The sequence below is a fragment of the Oncorhynchus gorbuscha genome, linkage group LG20, assembly GCF_021184085.1.
Source record: "Oncorhynchus gorbuscha isolate QuinsamMale2020 ecotype Even-year linkage group LG20, OgorEven_v1.0, whole genome shotgun sequence".
In the NCBI taxonomy this organism is placed as follows: Eukaryota; Metazoa; Chordata; class Actinopteri; order Salmoniformes; family Salmonidae; genus Oncorhynchus; species Oncorhynchus gorbuscha.
Genome location: NC_060192.1, coordinates 13,442,631 through 13,461,073, shown reverse-complemented (window position 1 = coordinate 13,461,073; position 18,443 = coordinate 13,442,631). Strand labels below are relative to the sequence as shown.

At 45.6% G+C, this 18,443-nt stretch overlaps 1 protein-coding gene across 1 annotated transcript in view; it reads right to left on the bottom strand.

The window, feature by feature from the left end:
- Positions 1–18,443, bottom strand: part of LOC124006626 (RIMS-binding protein 2-like) — a 111,100-nt gene that overhangs the window by 33,835 nt on the left and 58,822 nt on the right. The window contains 2 exon segments of the mRNA XM_046316677.1: positions 3,605–3,727; positions 11,875–11,964. Coding sequence (XP_046172633.1) covers positions 3,605–3,727; positions 11,875–11,964 — 213 coding nt within the window.

Sequence of the window (18,443 nt, the reverse complement as noted above, 5' to 3'; positions counted from 1 at the left end):
TTCTTACCGTCCCAATAGATCCACAGACGATGCAATCGCCATTGCACTGCACACTGCCCTATCCCATCTGGACAAGAGGAATACCTATGTAAGAACGCTGTTCATTGACTATAGCTCAGCATTCAACATCATAGTACTCTCCAAGCTCATAATTAAGCTTGGGGCCCTGGGTCTGAACCCCACCCTGTGCAACTCGGTCCTGGTCTTCCTGACAGGCCACCCCCAGGTGGTGAAGGTAGGAAACAAGACCTCCACTTCACTGATCCTCAGCACAGGGGCCCCACAAGGGTGCGTTCTGAGCCCTCTCCTGTACTCTCTGTTCACCCATGACTGCGTGGCCACGCATGCCTCCAACAACACAACAGTAGTAGACAGTAGATTACCAACAATGACAAGACAGCCTACAGAGAGGAGGTTAGGGCCCTGGGAGCGTGGTGCCAGGGAAATAACCTCTCACTCAACGTAAACAAAAAAAGGAGCTGATCGTGGACTTAAGGAAACAGGGAGCACCCCCCCTATCCACATCAACGAGAGTGGAGAAGGTGGAAAGCTTCAAGTTCCTCGGCATACACATCACTGACAAACTGAAATGGTTCACCCACACAGACAGTGAGGTGAAGAAGGCACAACAGTGCCTTTTATACCTCAGGGGGCTGAAAAAATGTGTCTTAGCACCTAAAACCCTCACAAACCTTTAGAGATGCACAATTCGAGCATCCTGTCGGGATGTATCACCGCCTGGTATGGCAACTGCACTGCCCGCAATCGCAGGGCTCTCCAGAGAGTGGTGCAGTCTGCCTAACGCATCACCGGGGGCAAACTACCTTCCCTGCAGGACAGCTGCAGCACCGGATACCACCCGAGCCACTGTCTGTTCACCCCGCTACCACCCAGAAGGCGAGGTGAGCACAGATACATCAAAGCTGAGACCGAGAGACTGAAAAACAGCTTCTCTCTCAAGGCCATCAGACTGTTAAATAGCCATCACTAGCACCGTAGTGGCTGCAGCCCTATATACATAGACTTGAAATCACTGGCCGCTTTAATAATGGAACATTAGTCACTTTAACAATGTTTGCATATTTTGCATTACTCATCTCATATGTACAGTGCCTTGCGAAAGTATTCGGCCCACTTGAACTTTGCGACCTTTTGCCACATTTCAGGCTTCAAATATAAAGATATAAAACTGTATTTTTTGTGAAGAATCAACAACAAGTGGGACACTATCATGAAGTGGAACGACATTTATTGGATATTTCAAACTTTTTAAACATTTACATTTACATTTAAGTCATTTAGCAGACGCTCTTATCCAGAGCGACTTACAAATTGGTGCATTCACCTTATGACATCCAGTGGAACAGCCACTTTACAATAGTGCATCTAAATATTTTAAGGGGGGAGGGGGGGTGAGAAGGATTACTTTATCCTATCCTAAGTATTCCTTAAAGAGGTGGGGTTTCAGGTGTCTCCGGAAGGTGGTGATTGACTCCGCTGTCCTGGCGTCGTGAGGGAGTTTGTTCCACCATTGGGGAGCCAGGGCAGCGAACAGTTTTGACTGGGCTGAGCGGGAGCTGTACTTCCTCAGTGGTAGGGAGGCGAGCAGGCCAGAGGTGGATGAACGCAGTGCCCTTGTTTGGGTGTAGGGCCTGATCAGAGCCTGGAGGTACTGAGGTGCCGTTCCCCTCACAGCTCCGTAGGCAAGCACCATGGTCTTGTAGCGGATGCGAGCTTCAACTGGAAGCCAGTGGAGAGAGCGGAGGAGCGGGGTGACGTGAGAGAACTTGGGAAGGTTGAACACTAGACGGGCTGCGGCGTTCTGGATGAGTTGTAGGGGTTTAATGGCACAGGCAGGGAGCCCAGCCAACAGCGAGTTGCAGTAATCCAGACGGGAGATGACAAGTGCCTGGATTAGGACCTGCGCCGCTTCCTGTGTGAGGCAGGGTCGTACTCTGCGGATGTTGTAGAGCATGAACCTACAGGAACGGGCCACCGCCTTGATGTTAGTTGAGAACGACAGGGTGTTGTCCAGGATCACGCCAAGGTTCTTAGCGCTCTGGGAGGAGGACACAATGGAGTTGTCAACCGTGATGGCGAGATCATGGAATGGGCAGTCCTTCCCCGGGAGGAAGAGCAGCCCCGTCTTGCCGAAGTTCAGCTTGAGGTGGTGATCCGTCATCCACACTGATATGTCTGCCAGACATGCAGAGATGCGATTCACCACCTGGTCATCAGAAGGGGGAAAGGAGAAGATTAATTGTGTGTCGTCTGCATAGCAATGATAGGAGAGACCATGTGAGGATATGACAGAGCCAAGTGACTTGGTGTATAGCGAGAATAGGAGAGGGCCTAGAACAGAGCCCTGGGGGACACCAGTGGTGAGAGCGCGTGGTGAGGAGACAGATTCTCACCACGCCACCTGGTAGGAGCGACCTGTCAGGTAGGACGCAATCCAAGCGTGGGCCGCGCCGGAGATGCCCAACTCGGAGAGGGTGGAGAGGAGGATCTGATGGTTCACAGTATCAACTGAAAAATTGGGCGTGCTGTACTGTATTCTATTCTATTCTACTGTATTTTAGTCTATCCCGCACCGACATTGCTCGTCCAAATATTTATATATTCTTAATTCCATTCATTTACTTTAGAAATTGTGTGTATTGTGTGTATTGTTGTGAAATTCATAGACTTATTAGATATTCACTGCACTTTCGGAGCTAGAAACACATGCATTGCGCTACACCCCCAATATCATCTGCTAAACATGTGTATGTGAACAATAACATTTGATTTGATCTGCTAGGCTCACTCTATCAGATGTGGTGGGGGTCATTCAAAAGCTCCAGAATGAACTGTCCTCTTGCTCTCCCACACAGCGATCAGACAATAGCCTACAGATTTTCATAATCGCAGTGATTGGTATCATTATCCCTGAAACATTGAGCACACTGGAAACGAAGGAGAATGCTCCACTTCGGGAAATCTTCTTTCTCCAGTCTTTCTCTGCTTTCTCCATAATGTTCTCCAACATGCAATCTACCCATCTGTACAAATCAATAGGCAATGAGAAAGCAACACACACTTCTTTCATTTTTCAGGAGCAGGAGTCAATTTCCTCTTGATGGGTACATTTTTCCCTCAAACATATCCACTCCTTACAAACAGACAATCAATACGGAATGGAGAGAAGCAGTGATTTGTAATGAGAGCATTTTCACACTGCTATGAGACTACTGCTGATTGCTATTGGCAAATAAGAGTCTAATGAAAAAGTGTGTCCTGCAAAACAGATGACAAAGCTCAAAGCTCATGACTTACACCAATTTCTTCCAAGCTTTTATTGTAAAAACAATATGTATTCTATAACTCGAAGGACAGATTTTGTAGATAGATGCATTTGTCCAATCAGGTTTTCACAAAAGGTACAAGTGATCTGGCCTTACGTTAACCTAAACCAATCAGATTGCAAAGGCCTTATAGAACCGTGCCGCTGATGTTTAGTTCTCATGATTGGCTGAGTTGGAGGAACAGTAGCAGTGAATTTAGGAGAGCTAGGATGGATTGATAGATGTTTGGATGGATGGATGGGCAGATGAATTCTCACCTTGAGGACCTGCTCGAGGTTCTCCAGTTTGCCTTGGAGCTGTTTCCTCTCCTCTTGAGCCAAGTCTCACTCCTGACTCACAGTGCTATAGGTGTGTCTAAGTTGCTCATATTCTGACCTTACCTAGAGAAAAAGAAAATAAGGAAAGAGAGAAATCAAATCAGGGGAAGAGTGAATCAGAGAGATTAAATATACAGTATACGCATTTGGAGTGAGGGAAGAGAAAATTGGAGAAAACCAATTTTTCTTCTATTCCAACAATTTATCCTTCTTTTTCATTCATATCCATGTATTTCTGAAGTAACAGAGGCATGCAAAATTGATGAAGATTGGTCTTACACCATTACATGAATCAGAGTTTCATGGGGGTGGGGTGGGGGGGTGGAGAGTTCACAAACTGAAGTAAAGTTAATCAGTCTATTTCTATAGTGAGTATGAAAGGTAGCTGCTGACTCAAAATCGGTGGCTTCATTTCATCATCAATCTGAATGCCTTGAAGGTGAGTTCAGTTGGGTTCTCTGGAGTTAGGCTGCATCTGAACAGAATCATTCCTCACCGCTTTCCAACCCCTTAAGTCACTAATTAATTACCACGACAGATTAGCTCATTGAAGGTAATTTGCAGACTCCACGAAATTGCACCACACAAGTTATTCATAATGTTGTACTTGTACACTGAAACAAATGATTTCAGCCAGACCCTCAAACAAATTAATCTATAATCATTGTTGATGGTGGGTAAAGTTTGTGACAAGATATTATTTTCTGATATAAAATCAAATCTACTGTATATCTCCCCATAATTCCATAATTCTGACAACTCCACTTAGATGTGATAGAATTCTTTCTCTACACAGGGGTCAGTTAAAGTTCATCTGGGGATCATGAGGGGGAAAATGAGAAAATGATAATGACAAAGACCAAACTGACTGGCTTAAATCACCCACAGAAACTAGTCCCTCGCCTTCCCTCCCATCAATCAGACTGTCCTGACAAGTTCCTCTCAGCACTCGTTTACTCTTTCCGTTTCCTGTCGTCCATCTGGGGCTCTCTGTTCCCCGCTGCATCGCCTCCCTCTGATACAGGAAGACTGCTCCACTCACACCTCCAATCGATCTCACATCGTCCGCTTTGAGAAATCGCCCCTTTGACGCGAGGGTTAGACAGAGGCGGTTATTTACTGAGTCTCAACAATCTCATTACATTAATACCCAGAGAGAGATAGAGCACCTTGGCTAGCGCCCAGCACTAACGCTAACTGCTCCTGTAATTACTGCCTCTGATGCTAACGCTAAGCATGCCCCCTCAGGTAGTAGCATCAGACCCATGCTCGGGCACTGGTACCTCCTGTCATTCATCTCAAAGACCCGTCTTGGCCGGCGGAGAAAGACAGCTCCTTTTTGTTGCACGAGGAGGGGCAATAGGACGGAACCAAGAGCCAAGTTGTTCCCTTGACACGTGTTAAAACTGGTCCTCCGTAAGTGAGACTATTAGTGCTTGACACCTCCCTCCACAGACCCTCCACAGATGGTCATTCACTCACAGTCAGTCAGTCAGTCACCCACAGTCAGTCAGTCAGTCAGTCAGTCATTTACTCACTCACTCACTCACTCACTCACTCACTCACTCACTCACTCACTCACTCACTGTGTGTGTGTGTGTGTGTGTGTGTGTGTGTGTGTGTGTGTGTGTGTGTGTGTGTGTGTGTGTGTGTGTGTGTGTGTGTGTGTGTGTGTGTGTGTGTGTGTGTGTGTGTGTGTGTGTGTGTGTGTGTGTGTGTGTGTGTGTGTGTGTGTGCGTGCGTGCTTGCCAGACAGGAATGAGATAGACACACTGGGAGGCTGGGGAGTGGTGCTCTCGATGTTTGTGCCATCGAGTGCATTTACATGCACACTGTCATGACGTTGGCCTGGGGGTAGGTTTATGACAGTCATAAATACCTCTTCCCCCTTTTTCCTCTCTCTACCCTATTGATGTGAAATTTCAAAACCCCTTGGTTAACATAGAGATCCTGGGAACATCAGAAGGTGGGGAGAAATTAACTATATTCTGGTAATCCGACCAATTGAACATATGCGGTAGTACTTAATGAATATGATGTCCGTTCGGTTGTCATCTGAGACATTCTCCTCAATGATAGGATGACATAAACTCTACAGTGGAAAGTCTACACATCCGAGTTATCGGATTCACATGGAATTGTTGTTCAATTTAAATGTTTGAATATACAATTATTGGTGAAGAGATTAAATGTAATTTTAGATTCCAAATTAGAGATTTGGGTTTTCATAAGGTTAGGGCTCTGCTCAATCAGTGGCCCGCCCCTGTGAAGGGACATGGGTTATAAAACTTTTCAAACACGCCCTCCTCTCCCTTCCTATATAAAGCCTTGACGACAATGTAACCTCCAGTTCCAAGTACGTGAGGTCTGCAGCCTCTGCATTAAAAGGACTAACATGTCAACTACAGAACTAAGCCAACCTCAGCGTGAGCTTTGGTTGTGAATGGTATGCACTTTGAACTCTTATTCACTACAGAAGTGATACCTCCTAGCAGTTGAGTCCTTCAGTCTTCCCGCTCTTTCACTCAAACCCAGCCCCTTTTCTTTTGTGTAGCCAGCTGTCATATCTGTTCCGTTTTCCTTTGACGTAATTTATAATCAAGCTATGATTCATTCTTTGTATATGGAATTCTGTGTGATTAGTTAGGTATTTAGTAAATAAATAATTAAACCCAATTTTGTATTGCTGATTCAACTTGTTAGCCAGGGTTCGTGAAGATATTCAAGAATTTACAACTTTCAGATGAGACTGAATTACGGTGACGATTAATATGGACTGCTATTGATGTAAAATATTACTAGATCTTTAAGAGTTTATTCGGAAGATAACAGCTGCATAAATATAATTTTGTCGTGCCCCGGCTCTCTAGTTAATTACATTTACATGATTAGCTCAATCAGGTAATTTTAATTACGGAGAAAGGATTTTATAGAATAGCATGTCATATCACTTCATCCGGCATAGCCAAAAACACAACATCACTAATAATTCAATATTAAACTGATTATAGCAGTAAGGCTATACATCACAATAGTCATGTAAACACTTTACTCTGCTTATCTTAATTGGCATAAGATCAAAATCAAAGTAAGCATACGACAATTAAAACCTGGCTTTCTGAGCAATCTTTTGAATTATTAGGACATGTAAACAGCTTAATCGGCATTCTAGCTGTGTATTTGATCTGCACATGTGCCAGCACCGGGTAGCGCAAGCCTCCGTCTTACACGAGAGTGAAGTGATTTCAGAAAAACTGAAAGTACTGTATGCATGTTAGAAATAGTGTTCACATACAAACTTTATATATCCGAACTCAGAATAAAATAGGCTTCGCAAAAATAACATGGTTGCTGTGGTAGAGCGTTTATTTTGATTGACGATTTTCTACATTTATTTATACATAACAAAAATATAAATGCAACATGCAACAATGTTAAAGATTTTACTCAGTTAAAATTCATATATTTAAATCAGTCAACTGAAAGAAAATAATTGGGCCTAATCTATGGATTTCACATGACTGGGAATACAGATATGCATCTGTTGGTCACAGACACCTTAAAAAAGGTAGGGGTGTGGATCAGAAAACCAACATTTGCCTCATGCAGCACAAGAAATCTCCTTCACATAGAGTTCATCAGGCTGTTGATTGTGGCCTGTGGAAAGTTGTCCCACCTGGATATTGGCAGGAACAGGAACACGCTGTCATACACATCGTACCAGAGCATCCCAAACTGCTCAATGGGCGTCTATCTGTTGAGTATGTCTGGTCTGGTGAGTATGCAGGCCATGGATGAACTGAGCCATTTTCAGCTTCCAGGAATTGTGTACAGATCCTTGTGGCTGTGCATTATCACGCAGAAACATGTTATGGGCCTCAGGATCTCGTCACAGTATCTCTGTGTATTCAAATTGCCATCAATAAAATGCAAATGTTTTGATTGTCTGTAGCTTAATGCCTACCCATATGATATGGTACACTCTGTTCACAACGTTGACATCAACAAACCACTCACCCACACAACGCCATACACGCTGTCTGCCATCTGCCCGGTACTGTTAAACCGGGATTCATTCGTGAAGAGCAGACTTCTCCAGGGTGCCAGTGGCCATCTAAGGTGAGCATTTGCCCAATGAAGTAGGTTACGATGCCGAACTGCAGTCAGGTCAAGGCCCTGGTGGCGACGACGAGCGTGCAGATGAGCTTCCCTGAGAAGGTTTCTGACAGTTTGTTCAGAAATTCTTTGGTTGTACAAACCCACAGTTTCATCAGCTGTCCGGGTGGCTGGTATCGGATGATCCTGCAGGTGAAGAAGCTGGATTTGGAGGTCCTGGGCTGGCGTGGTTTCAGTTGCTCTGCTGTTATGAGGCCAGTTGAATGTACTGCAAAATTCTGAACATTGAATTATTTGGCAACAACTCTGGTGGACATTCCTTCAGTCATCATGACAATTGCACGCTTCCTAAAAACTTGAGACATCTGTGGCATTGTGTTGTGTGACAAAATTGCACATTTTATTGTGGCCGTTTATTGTCCCCAGCACAAGGTGAATCTGTGTAATGATCACGCTGTTTAATCAGCTTCTTGATAATCCACACCTGTCAGCTATGTGATATGAGCATGGTCTCTCCACCTCAATTGGCATGCACTTCAACTACAAAACTCTACAACATCCATACGGTAGCCTATCTGTTCCATGCTGTTGTGAATATTATCTATCACTGGCTAACACATTATGTTACGGCTAACAGATATCCCAGCATCCATGGTACACAATCCATGGTACACTCCTCATCTAATGTGTACAATTCCATTGAACCACGACAAGCATGGTCTCTCCAAGGAGACAGGCAATGGAATTGTGCAAGGGGCTTTCAGTGGTTATCAATCTATTAGAGATGGATCCCAGATTCTATTAGTTAGTGAAATGCAGAGCCCCATCTGTGAGGGATACCACTGGGGCCCCGTGGCCCTGAAAGGTCAATATGATACAGTGGGGCAAAAAAGTATTTAGTCAGCCACCAATTGTGCAAGTTCTCCCACTTAAAAAGCTGCGAGAGGCCTGCAATTTTCATCATAGGTACACTTCAACTATGACAGACAAAATGAGAAAAAAATCCAGAAAATCACATTGTAGGATTTTTAATGAATTTATGGTGGAAAATAAGTATTTGGTCAATAACAAAAGTTTAGCTCAATACTTTGTTATACACCCTTTGTTGGCAATGACAGAGGTCAAACGTTTTCTGTAAGTCTTCACAAAGTTTTCACACACTGTTGCTGGTATTTTGGCCCATTCCTCCATGCAGATCTCCTCTAGAGCAGTGATGTTTTAGGGAATACGGACTTTCAACTCCCTCCAAAGATTTTCTATGGGGTTGAGATCTGGAGACTGGCTAGGCCACACCAGGACATTGAAATGCTTCTTACGAAACCACTCGTTGCCCGGGGGTGTGTTTGGGATCATTGTCATGCTGAAAGACCCAGCCACGTTTAATCTTGAATGCCCTTGCTGATGGAAGGAGGTTTTCACTCAAAATCTCATGATACATGGCCCCATTCATTCTTTCCTTTACACGGATCAGTCGTCCTGTTCCCTTTGCAGAAAAACATCCCAAAAGCATGATGTTTCCACCCCCATGCGTCACAGTAGGTATGGTGTTCTTTGGATGCAACTCAGCGTTCTTTGTACTCCAAACACGACGAGTTTAGTTTTTACCAAAAAGTTATATTTTGGTTTCATCTGACCATATGACATTCTCCCAATCTTCTTCTGGATCATCCAAATGCTCTCTAGCAAACTTCAGACGGGCCTGGACATGTACTGGCTTAAGCAGGGGGACACGTCTGGCACTGCAGGATTTGAGTCCCTGGTGTAGCGTGTTACTGATGGTAGGCTTTGTTACTTTGGTCCCTGCTCTCTGCAGGTCATTCACTAGGTCCCCCCATGTGGTTCTGGGATTTTTGCTCACCGTTCTTGTGATCATTTTGACCCCACGGGGTGAGATCTTGCGTGGAGCCAAGATCGAGGGAGATTATCAGTGGTCTTGTATGTCTTCCATTTCCAAATAATTGCTCCCACAGTTGATTTCTTCAAACCAAGCTGTTTACCTATTGCAGATTCAGTCATCCCAGCCTGGTGCAGGTCTACAATTTTGTTTTTGGTGTCCTTTGACAGCTCTTTGGTCTTGGCCATAGTGGAGTTTGGAGTGTGACTGTTTGAGGTTGTGGACAGGTGTCTTTTATACTGATAACAAGTTCAAACAGGTGCCATTAATACAGGTAACGAGTGGAGGACAGAGGAGCCTCTTAAAGAAGAAGTTACAGGTCTGTGAGAGCCAGATATCTTGCTTGTTTGTAGGTGACCAAATACTTATCTTCCACCATAATTTGCAAATAAATTCATTAAAAATCCTACAATGTGATTTTCTGGATTTTTTTCTCATTTTGTCTGTCATAGTTGAAGTATACCTATGATGAAAATTACAGGCCTCTCTGATCTTTTTAAGTGGGAGAACTTGCACAATTGGTGGCTGACTAAACACTTTTTTGCCCCACTGTATACAGTTGAAGTCAGAAGTTTACATACACTTCGGTTGGAGTCAACTCGTTTTTCAACCACTCCACAAATGTCTTTTCATTAAACTATAATTTTGGCAAGTCGGTGCATGACAATGGTAATTTTTCCAACAACTGTTTACAGACAGATTATTTCACTGTATCACAATTCCAGTGGGTCAGAAGTTTACATACACTAAGTTGACTGTGCCTTTAAACAGCTTTGGAAATTCCAGAAAATTTCTGGAAGCTTCTGATAGGCTAATTGACATCATTTGAGTCAATTGGAGTTGTACCTGTGGATGTATTTCAAGGCCTACCTTCAAACTCAGTGCCTCTTTGCTTGACATCATGTAAAAATCAAAAGAAATTAGCCAAGACCTCAGAAAAAAATTGTAGATCTTCACAAGTCTGGTTCATCCTTGGGAGCAATTTCCAAACGCCTGAAGGTACCTCGTTCATCTGTACAAACAATAGTACGCAAGTATAAACAACACGCAGCCGTCATACTGCTCAGGAAGGAGATGCGTTCTGTCTCCTAGAGATGAACGTACTTTGGTGCGAAACGTGCAAATCACTCCCAGAACAACAGCAAAGGACCTTGTGAAGATGCTGGAGGAAACAGGTATAAAAGTATCTATATCCACAGTAAAATGAGTCCTATATCGACATAACCTGAAAGGCCGCTGAGCAAGGAAGAAGCCACGGCTCCAAAACCGCCATAAAAAAGCCAGACTACGGTTTGCAACTGCACATGGGGACAAAGATAGTATTTTTTGGAGAAATGTCTTCTGGTCTGATGAAACAAAAATATAACTTTTTGGCCATAATGACCATCATTATGTTTGGAGGAAAAAGGGGGAGGCTTGCAAGTCGAAGAACACCATCCCAACCGTGAAGCACGGGGGTGGCAGCATCATGTTGTGGGTATGATTTGCTGCAGGAGTGGTGCGCTTCACAAAATAGATGGCATCATGAGGTAGGGAAAATTATGTGGATGTATTGAAGCAACATCTCAAGACATCAGTCAGGAAGTTAAAGCTTGGATGCAAATGGGTCTTCCAAATGGACAATGACCCCAAACATAGTTCCAAAGTTGTGGCAAAATGGCTTAAGGACACCCAGTCCCATAGAAAATATGTGGGCAGAACTGAAAAAGTGTGTGCGAGCAAGGAGGCCTACAAACCTGACTCAGTTACACCAGCTCTGTCAGGAGGAATGGGCCAAAATTATTGTGGGATGCTTGTGGAAGGCTACCCAAAATGTTTGACCTATGTTAAACAATTGAAAGGCAATGCTACCAAATACTAATTGAGTGTATGTAAACTTCTGACCCACTGGGAATCTGATGAAAGCTGAAATGAATCATTCTCTACTATTATTCTGACATTTCACATTCTTAAAATTATGTGGTGATCCTAGCTGACCTAAAACAGGGGATTTTTACTTGGATTAAATGTCAGGAATTGTGAAAAACTGAGTATAAATGTATTTGGCTAAGGTGTATGTAAACTTCCGACTTCAACTGTATGCCCATTGATCAAGAGAGTTTAGCACTGTGCTGGGCTCTGCTGTCGTGCAGTTGAGCCCTATGGGCCCTGGTCAAAAGTAGTGCACTATGTAGGTATGCATACTGAGAGTCTTACCTACCTGGTCATACTTGGATACCTTCAGGTTGTGGCTGGACAACTCAAGGTTCAGGCGATTTTTCTCCTGCAATGCATCCTGGAGCTTAGTTTTCTGCGGAGGGATAGAGAGAGGGAAAATATAGGCAGGAGAGAGAGAAAGAGGGTGGGGAGAAAGAGAATTAGTCTAAATGCGACAGTACAGTCAATGGTGATATCGGTGTATTAAATCAAAAAGTAATAGTGTGTACAGTAGAGCAATAGGCTACAATGCATTTTGTACGTTTACTCCATCTGCAAATGTGTATTGTTATACACCACATAGACATTCATCTCAGGTTGTCGTATCCAGGTCACAAACCCCCTTTGTTATCTAGACAACAGAATATACCGCTGCACACGTCACCTTCCATTCGGTGTGTGACCGACACCATTAACAGTGCCACCCTGAGATGTCCAAGGACCCAGCAGATAAATCAGCACCCTATGAGCCCTGGTCAAAGTAGTGCACTACATAGGGAATAGGGTACCATTTGGGACAACGATGTTGAGAGGCAGAGGTCTTCCCTCAGACAGACGTTTATGCTAAATCTCACACTGTAAAAGAGGTGTGAAGTGACTCTTGCATTAATACAATTATGTAACAGGCTTAAGTCCTGAACACACAGAGAGAGAGAGAGAGAGAGAGAGAGAGAGAGAGAGAGAGAGAGAGAGAGAGAGAGAGAGAGAGAGAGCTGTGAGGGTAGATGCCAACTCTAGACCCATGGTGGATGAAGGATTTGTGGGGAGGATAAAGCCTCAGCAGGCTCCCTATCGTCAAATTGTCTGCACATATGGAGGGACTCAATAAACAGCAGACTGCCACTGTGAGTGAGTAAGTGTGTGTGTGTGCTTGCATTTGTGTGTGTGTGTGTGTGTGTGTGTGTGTGTGTGTGTGTGTGTGTGTGTGTGTGTGTGTGTGTGTGTGTGTGTGTGTGTGTGTGTGTGTGTGTGTGTGTGTGTGTGTGTGTGTGTGTGTGTGTGTGTGTGTGTGTGTGTGTGTGTGTGTGTGTGTGTGTGTAGGTGGTAAGATGTCGATGACAACATGGAGACACAGAGGTGCAACACATTCTCCCCATCCCCTCTTCCTGCGATGTACTGTACACTGTACGGTGGCTCTGGAGACTCCTCTCCCTACAGGGATAATCCTGATGTCAGTGTACTTCAGGTGACAGCTCCACTTTGTACCTTAGCCCTAAGAGGACTAGACAAGGCCTTAGAGTCAACACCGCTGTCTGTCACACACAGCGAGAATAGAGGGGGGCAAGAAGAGAAGACAGGGAAGGAAGGAGATAGACAGAGAGAGAATGTTCCTGGTCTGACCCCCCTCTTATGGGCATGACTGGGTACAGTTGCAGGCAGTGAAGTATTCTCCAACAACTCCTCCTATGAGTCAGAGATTCACAGCTTCACTCTCGTCACATGATCTGTCGACACAACTCTCTATTCCTAGCCTCTGGAAGGGATGGAAATGCTCCTTCATCCCTTTGAGGTGTACAGACTGAAAAATCACGGACAATAAAATACTTTCAAACCCACTCCACAAAGGACTAACAAATGACGACAAATGGAGCAACATGGTTAAAAAAAGACCAGGGTGCAAACAGAGCTGAAGAGCATTCATTTCCAGCAAGGATCCGTGGTGTAGAAACACACAAACAGACAGACAGTGTCCGTGTGTCTAAAAATCCATATTTGTGTGCCAGCCTGCTGGGTGGAGGGTGGACAGAGCAGAAGAGAGAGAGAGCCCTCAACACTCCCAGTGACTAATTCACACTGACATCTCTGGCTGTTTTCCTCCATCCTCATCATCATCCCAATCCTTTAATTTAGCCTGTGGCACTGCATCTGCTCCGGACGCTCTGTCCAGTTCCCAGAACACAGACCCAGAGAAAAATAGATCATAGTGTGTGGGGACTCTGTCTATAACCCAACGCACACTGTTCATATTAAATTCGAATGCACTGCATTGTTGTTTTGTATCCACACACTTACAATTATGAGCTACTGTCACTGTGCATCTGATTAAAATTAGGGTTCATCTCTGTCAGTAGGAGCTGATTAGAGAGCAAACACGTTATGGCTCAAGGCTACAAGACTACTCTTCTCTCCTCTGTATCCAGCAGTATCTTCATGTCAAGGTGGTGTCTCATTTTAAAGTACAAAGTCAATGTTTAAAACACACAGAGAGAAACACCTGTATACACACGTTCTCTCTCGCTCGCTCTCACTCTCTCTCTCTCTCTCTCTCTCTCTCTCTCTCTCTCTCTCTCTCTCTCTCTCTCTCTCTCTCTCTCTCTCTCTCTCTCTCTCCCTCTCTCTCTCTCTCTCTCTCTCTCTCTCACCACAAGTGATCGTTCTCGCTCTCGCTCAGAACACCAAGGTAATCTGTCTAAATGACTATCACCCCATAGCACTCACATCTGCAGCCATGAAATGCTTTGAAAGGCTGGTCATGGTTCACATCAACACAATCATCCCAAACACCCTGGACCCACTTCAATTCGCATACCACCTCAACAGATCCACAGATGACACAATCTATATTGCACTCTACACTGCACTTTTCTACCCGTATAAGAGGAACACCTATGTTATAATGCTGTTCATTGACTACAGCTCAGCATTTAACAGCATATTGCCCTCAAAGCTCATCCTTAAGCTCAGGACCCGGGGACTGAACGACTCCCTCTGCAACTGGATCCTGGACCACACATCCGCCACCTGATTGCATGATCACTGACAACGATGAGACAGCCTATAGGGAGGAGGTCTGTTACCTGGCAGTGTGGTGCTAAGACAACAATCTTTCCCTCAACATTAGCGAGAAAAAGGAGCTGATTGTGGACTACAGGAAACGGAGCACTGTAGTGGAGCAGGTGTCCACATCACTAAAGAATTAACATGGTCCACACATACCAACACATACCAACACAGCCGTGAAGAAGACATGACAATGCCTCTTCCCCCTCAGGAGGCTGAAAAGACTTGGCATAGGCCCTCAGATGTTACCCCTTCAGCAGGTCAGGGTAACATCACTGCATCATCGTCTTCTGCTATTTTACCAGATATTAAAGACAATGACTAGGCATCCAATCACTCCAAACAATGACAGAAACCAGGCATAATGAACGTCTCCTAGGCCTATACACTCCAGTCTACCAATCCCATCTTATTGAATCACTAGCATTGTCTTGGTGAGAGTGTAGTGTTAATGTATATAACGTGGTTGGTTTATCTACAGCTATTTACCTAAATGTCTTAGACAGACAGTACGTAGTGTACTGCACTTCGCTCCCGCGGGTAGTATAACTTTTTCATTATATTTCATTATAGCACAACGGTTTGATTTGTCTAATCTTAGCAATTTCTTCTCAGCTAGCTACATAGCCGTCTTTGTATCAAAGATAATTGCGTAATTATCGTATTTCGCCGTCCTAACGTAGTCTTCACTACCCAGCTAGCTAACGCCCATTGATTAGCTGCACTGGAGAAACTATTACACTCAACTGAACGAATTGATTAGTGTTGTGTTAGCTAGCTACATAGCTGTCTTTGCTGTCTTCGTATCATCGTATCCAAGATAATTGTGTTGTTTAGGTTTAAAGTGTGTAGTCTTAGAGTGATTATCTTAATTTACCGAGGTTAGCTAGCCAGCTATTTGTCGTCCTTAACGTAGGAGACTCTGCTAGCTAGCCAACAGCTAGCCAACAGCTAGCCAACGTCTACCGAATTGACTCACAACCCGGTCGCATTCACAGGTAGTATCACATTTTCACTTCATTTCATTACAGTACAACGGTTTGATTTGTTTGATCGTAGCTAGCTACATAGCTAGCTACATAGCCGTCTTTGTATCAAAGATAATTGTGTAGTCTAGAGCGATTTTCTAGGTTCGCTAGCCAGCTATTGTCGTTCTTTTAACGCAACGCAACGTAACGTAAACAACACTGCTAGCTAGCCAGCTAGCCCCGAATAGCAACACTGCAGAAACTATTACACTCAACGGAACGACTTGATTAGTGTAGTGTCAACAACGCACCCACTGCCAGCTGGCCTACTTCAGCAGTACTGTATCATTTTAATCATTTTAGTCAATAAGATTCTTGCTACGTAGCTTAACTTTCTGAACATTCGAGACGTGTAGTCCACTTGTCATTCCAATCTCCTTTGCATTAGCGTAGCCTCTTCTGTAGCCTGTCAACTATGTGTCTGTTTATCCCTGTTCTCTCCTCTCTGCACAGACCATACAAACGCTCCACACCGCGTGGCCGCGGCCACCCTACTCTGGTGGTCCCAGCGCACGACCCACGTGGAGTTCCAGGTCTCCGGTAGCCTCTGGAACTGCCAATCTGCGGTCAACAAGGCAGAGTTCATCTCAGCCTATGCCTCCCTCCAGTCCCTCGACTTCTTGGCACTGACAGAAACATGGATCACCACAGACAACACTGCTACTCCTACTGCTCTCTCTTCGTCCGCCCACGTGTTCTCGCACACACCGAGAGCGTCTGGTCAGCGGGGTGGTGGCACCGGGATCCTCATCTCTCCCAAGTGGTCATTCTCTCTTTCTCCCCTTACCCATCTGTCTATCGCCTCCTTTGAATTCCATGCTGTCACAGTTACTAGCCCTTTCAAGCTTAACATCCTTATCATTTATCGCCCTCCAGGTTCCTCGGAGAGTTCATCAATGAGCTTGATGCCTTGATAAGCTCCTTTCCTGAGGACGGCTCACCTCTCACAGTTCTGGGCGACTTTAACCTCCCCACGTCTACCTTTGACTCATTCCTCTCTGCCTCCTTCTTTCCACTCCTCTCCTCTTTTGACCTCACCCTCTCACCTTCCCCCTACTCACAAGGCAGGCAATACGCTCGACCTCATCTTTACTAGATGCTGTTCTTCCACTAACCTCATTGCAACTCCCCTCCAAGTCTCCGACCACTACCTTGTATCCCTTTCCCTCTCGCTCTCATCCAACACCTCCCACACTGCCCCTACTGGATGGTATCGCGCCGTCCCAACCTTCGCTCTCTCTCCCCCGCTACTCTCTCCTCTTCCATCCTATCATCTCTTCCCTCCGCTCAAACCTTCTCCCACCTATCTCCTGATTCTGCCTCCTCAACCCTCCTCTCCTCCCTCTCTGCATCCCTTGACTCTCTATGTCCCCTATCCTCCAGGCCGGCTCGGTCCTCACCTCCCGCTCCGTGGCTCGATGACTCATTGCGAGCTCACAGAACAGGGCTCCGGGCAGCCGAGCGGAAATGGAGGAAAACTCGCCTCCCTGCGGACCTGGCATCCTTTCACTCCCTCCTCTCTACATTTTCCTCCTCTGTCTCTGCTGCTAAAGCCACTTTCTACCACGCTAAATTCCAAGCATCTGCCTCTAACCCTAGGAAGCTCTTTGCCACCTTCTCCTCCCTCCTGAATCCTCCTCCCCCCCCCCCTCCTCCCTCTCTGCAGATGACTTCGTCAACCATTTTGAAAAGAAGGTCGACGACATCCGATCCTCGTTTGCTAAGTCAAACGACACCGCTGGTTCTGCTCACACTGCCCTACCCTGTGCTCTGACCTCTTTCTCCCTCTCTCTCCAGATGAAATCTCGCGTCTTGTGACGGCCGGCCGCCCAACAACCTGCCCGCTTGACCCTATCCCCTCCTCTTTCTCCAGACCATTTCCGGAGACCTTCTCCCTTACCTCACCTCGCTCATCAACTCATCCCTGACCGCTGGCTACGTCCCTTCCGTCTTCAAGAGAGCGAGAGTTGCACCCCTTCTGAAAAAACCTACACTCGATCCCTCCGATGTCAACAATTACAGACCAGTATCCCTTCTTTCTTTTCTCTCCAAAACTCTTGAACGTGCCGTCCTTGGCCAGCTCTCCCGCTATCTCTCTCTGAATGACCTTCTTGATCCAAATCAGTCAGGTTTCAAGACTAGTCATTCAACTGAGACTGCTCTCCTCTGTATCACGGAGGCGCTCCGCACTGCTAAAGCTAACTCTCTCTCCTCTGCTCTCATCCTTCTAGATCTATCGGCTGCCTTCGATACTGTGAACCATCAGATCCTCCTCTCCACCCTCTCCGAGTTGGGCATCTCCGGCGCGGCCCACGCTGGATTGCATCCTACCTGACAGGTCGCTCCTACCAGGTGGCGTGGCGAGAATCTGTCTCCTCACCACGCGCTCTCACCACTGGTGTCCCCCAGGGCTCTGTTCTTGGCCCTCTCCTATTCTCGCTATACACCAAGTCACTTGGCTCTGTCATAACCTCACATGGTCTCTCTTATCATTGCTATGCAGACGACACACAATTAATCTTCTCCTTTCCCCCTTCTGATGACCAGGTGGCGAATCGCATCTCTGCATGTCTGGCAGACATATCAGTGTGGATGACGGATCACCACCTCAAGCTGAACCTCGGCAAGACGGAGCTGCTCTTCCTCCCGGGGAAGGACTGCCCGTTCCATGATCTCGCCATCACGGTTGACAACTCCATTGTGTCCTCCTCCCAGAGCGCCAAGAACCTTGGCGTGATCCTGGACAACACCCTGTCGTTCTCAA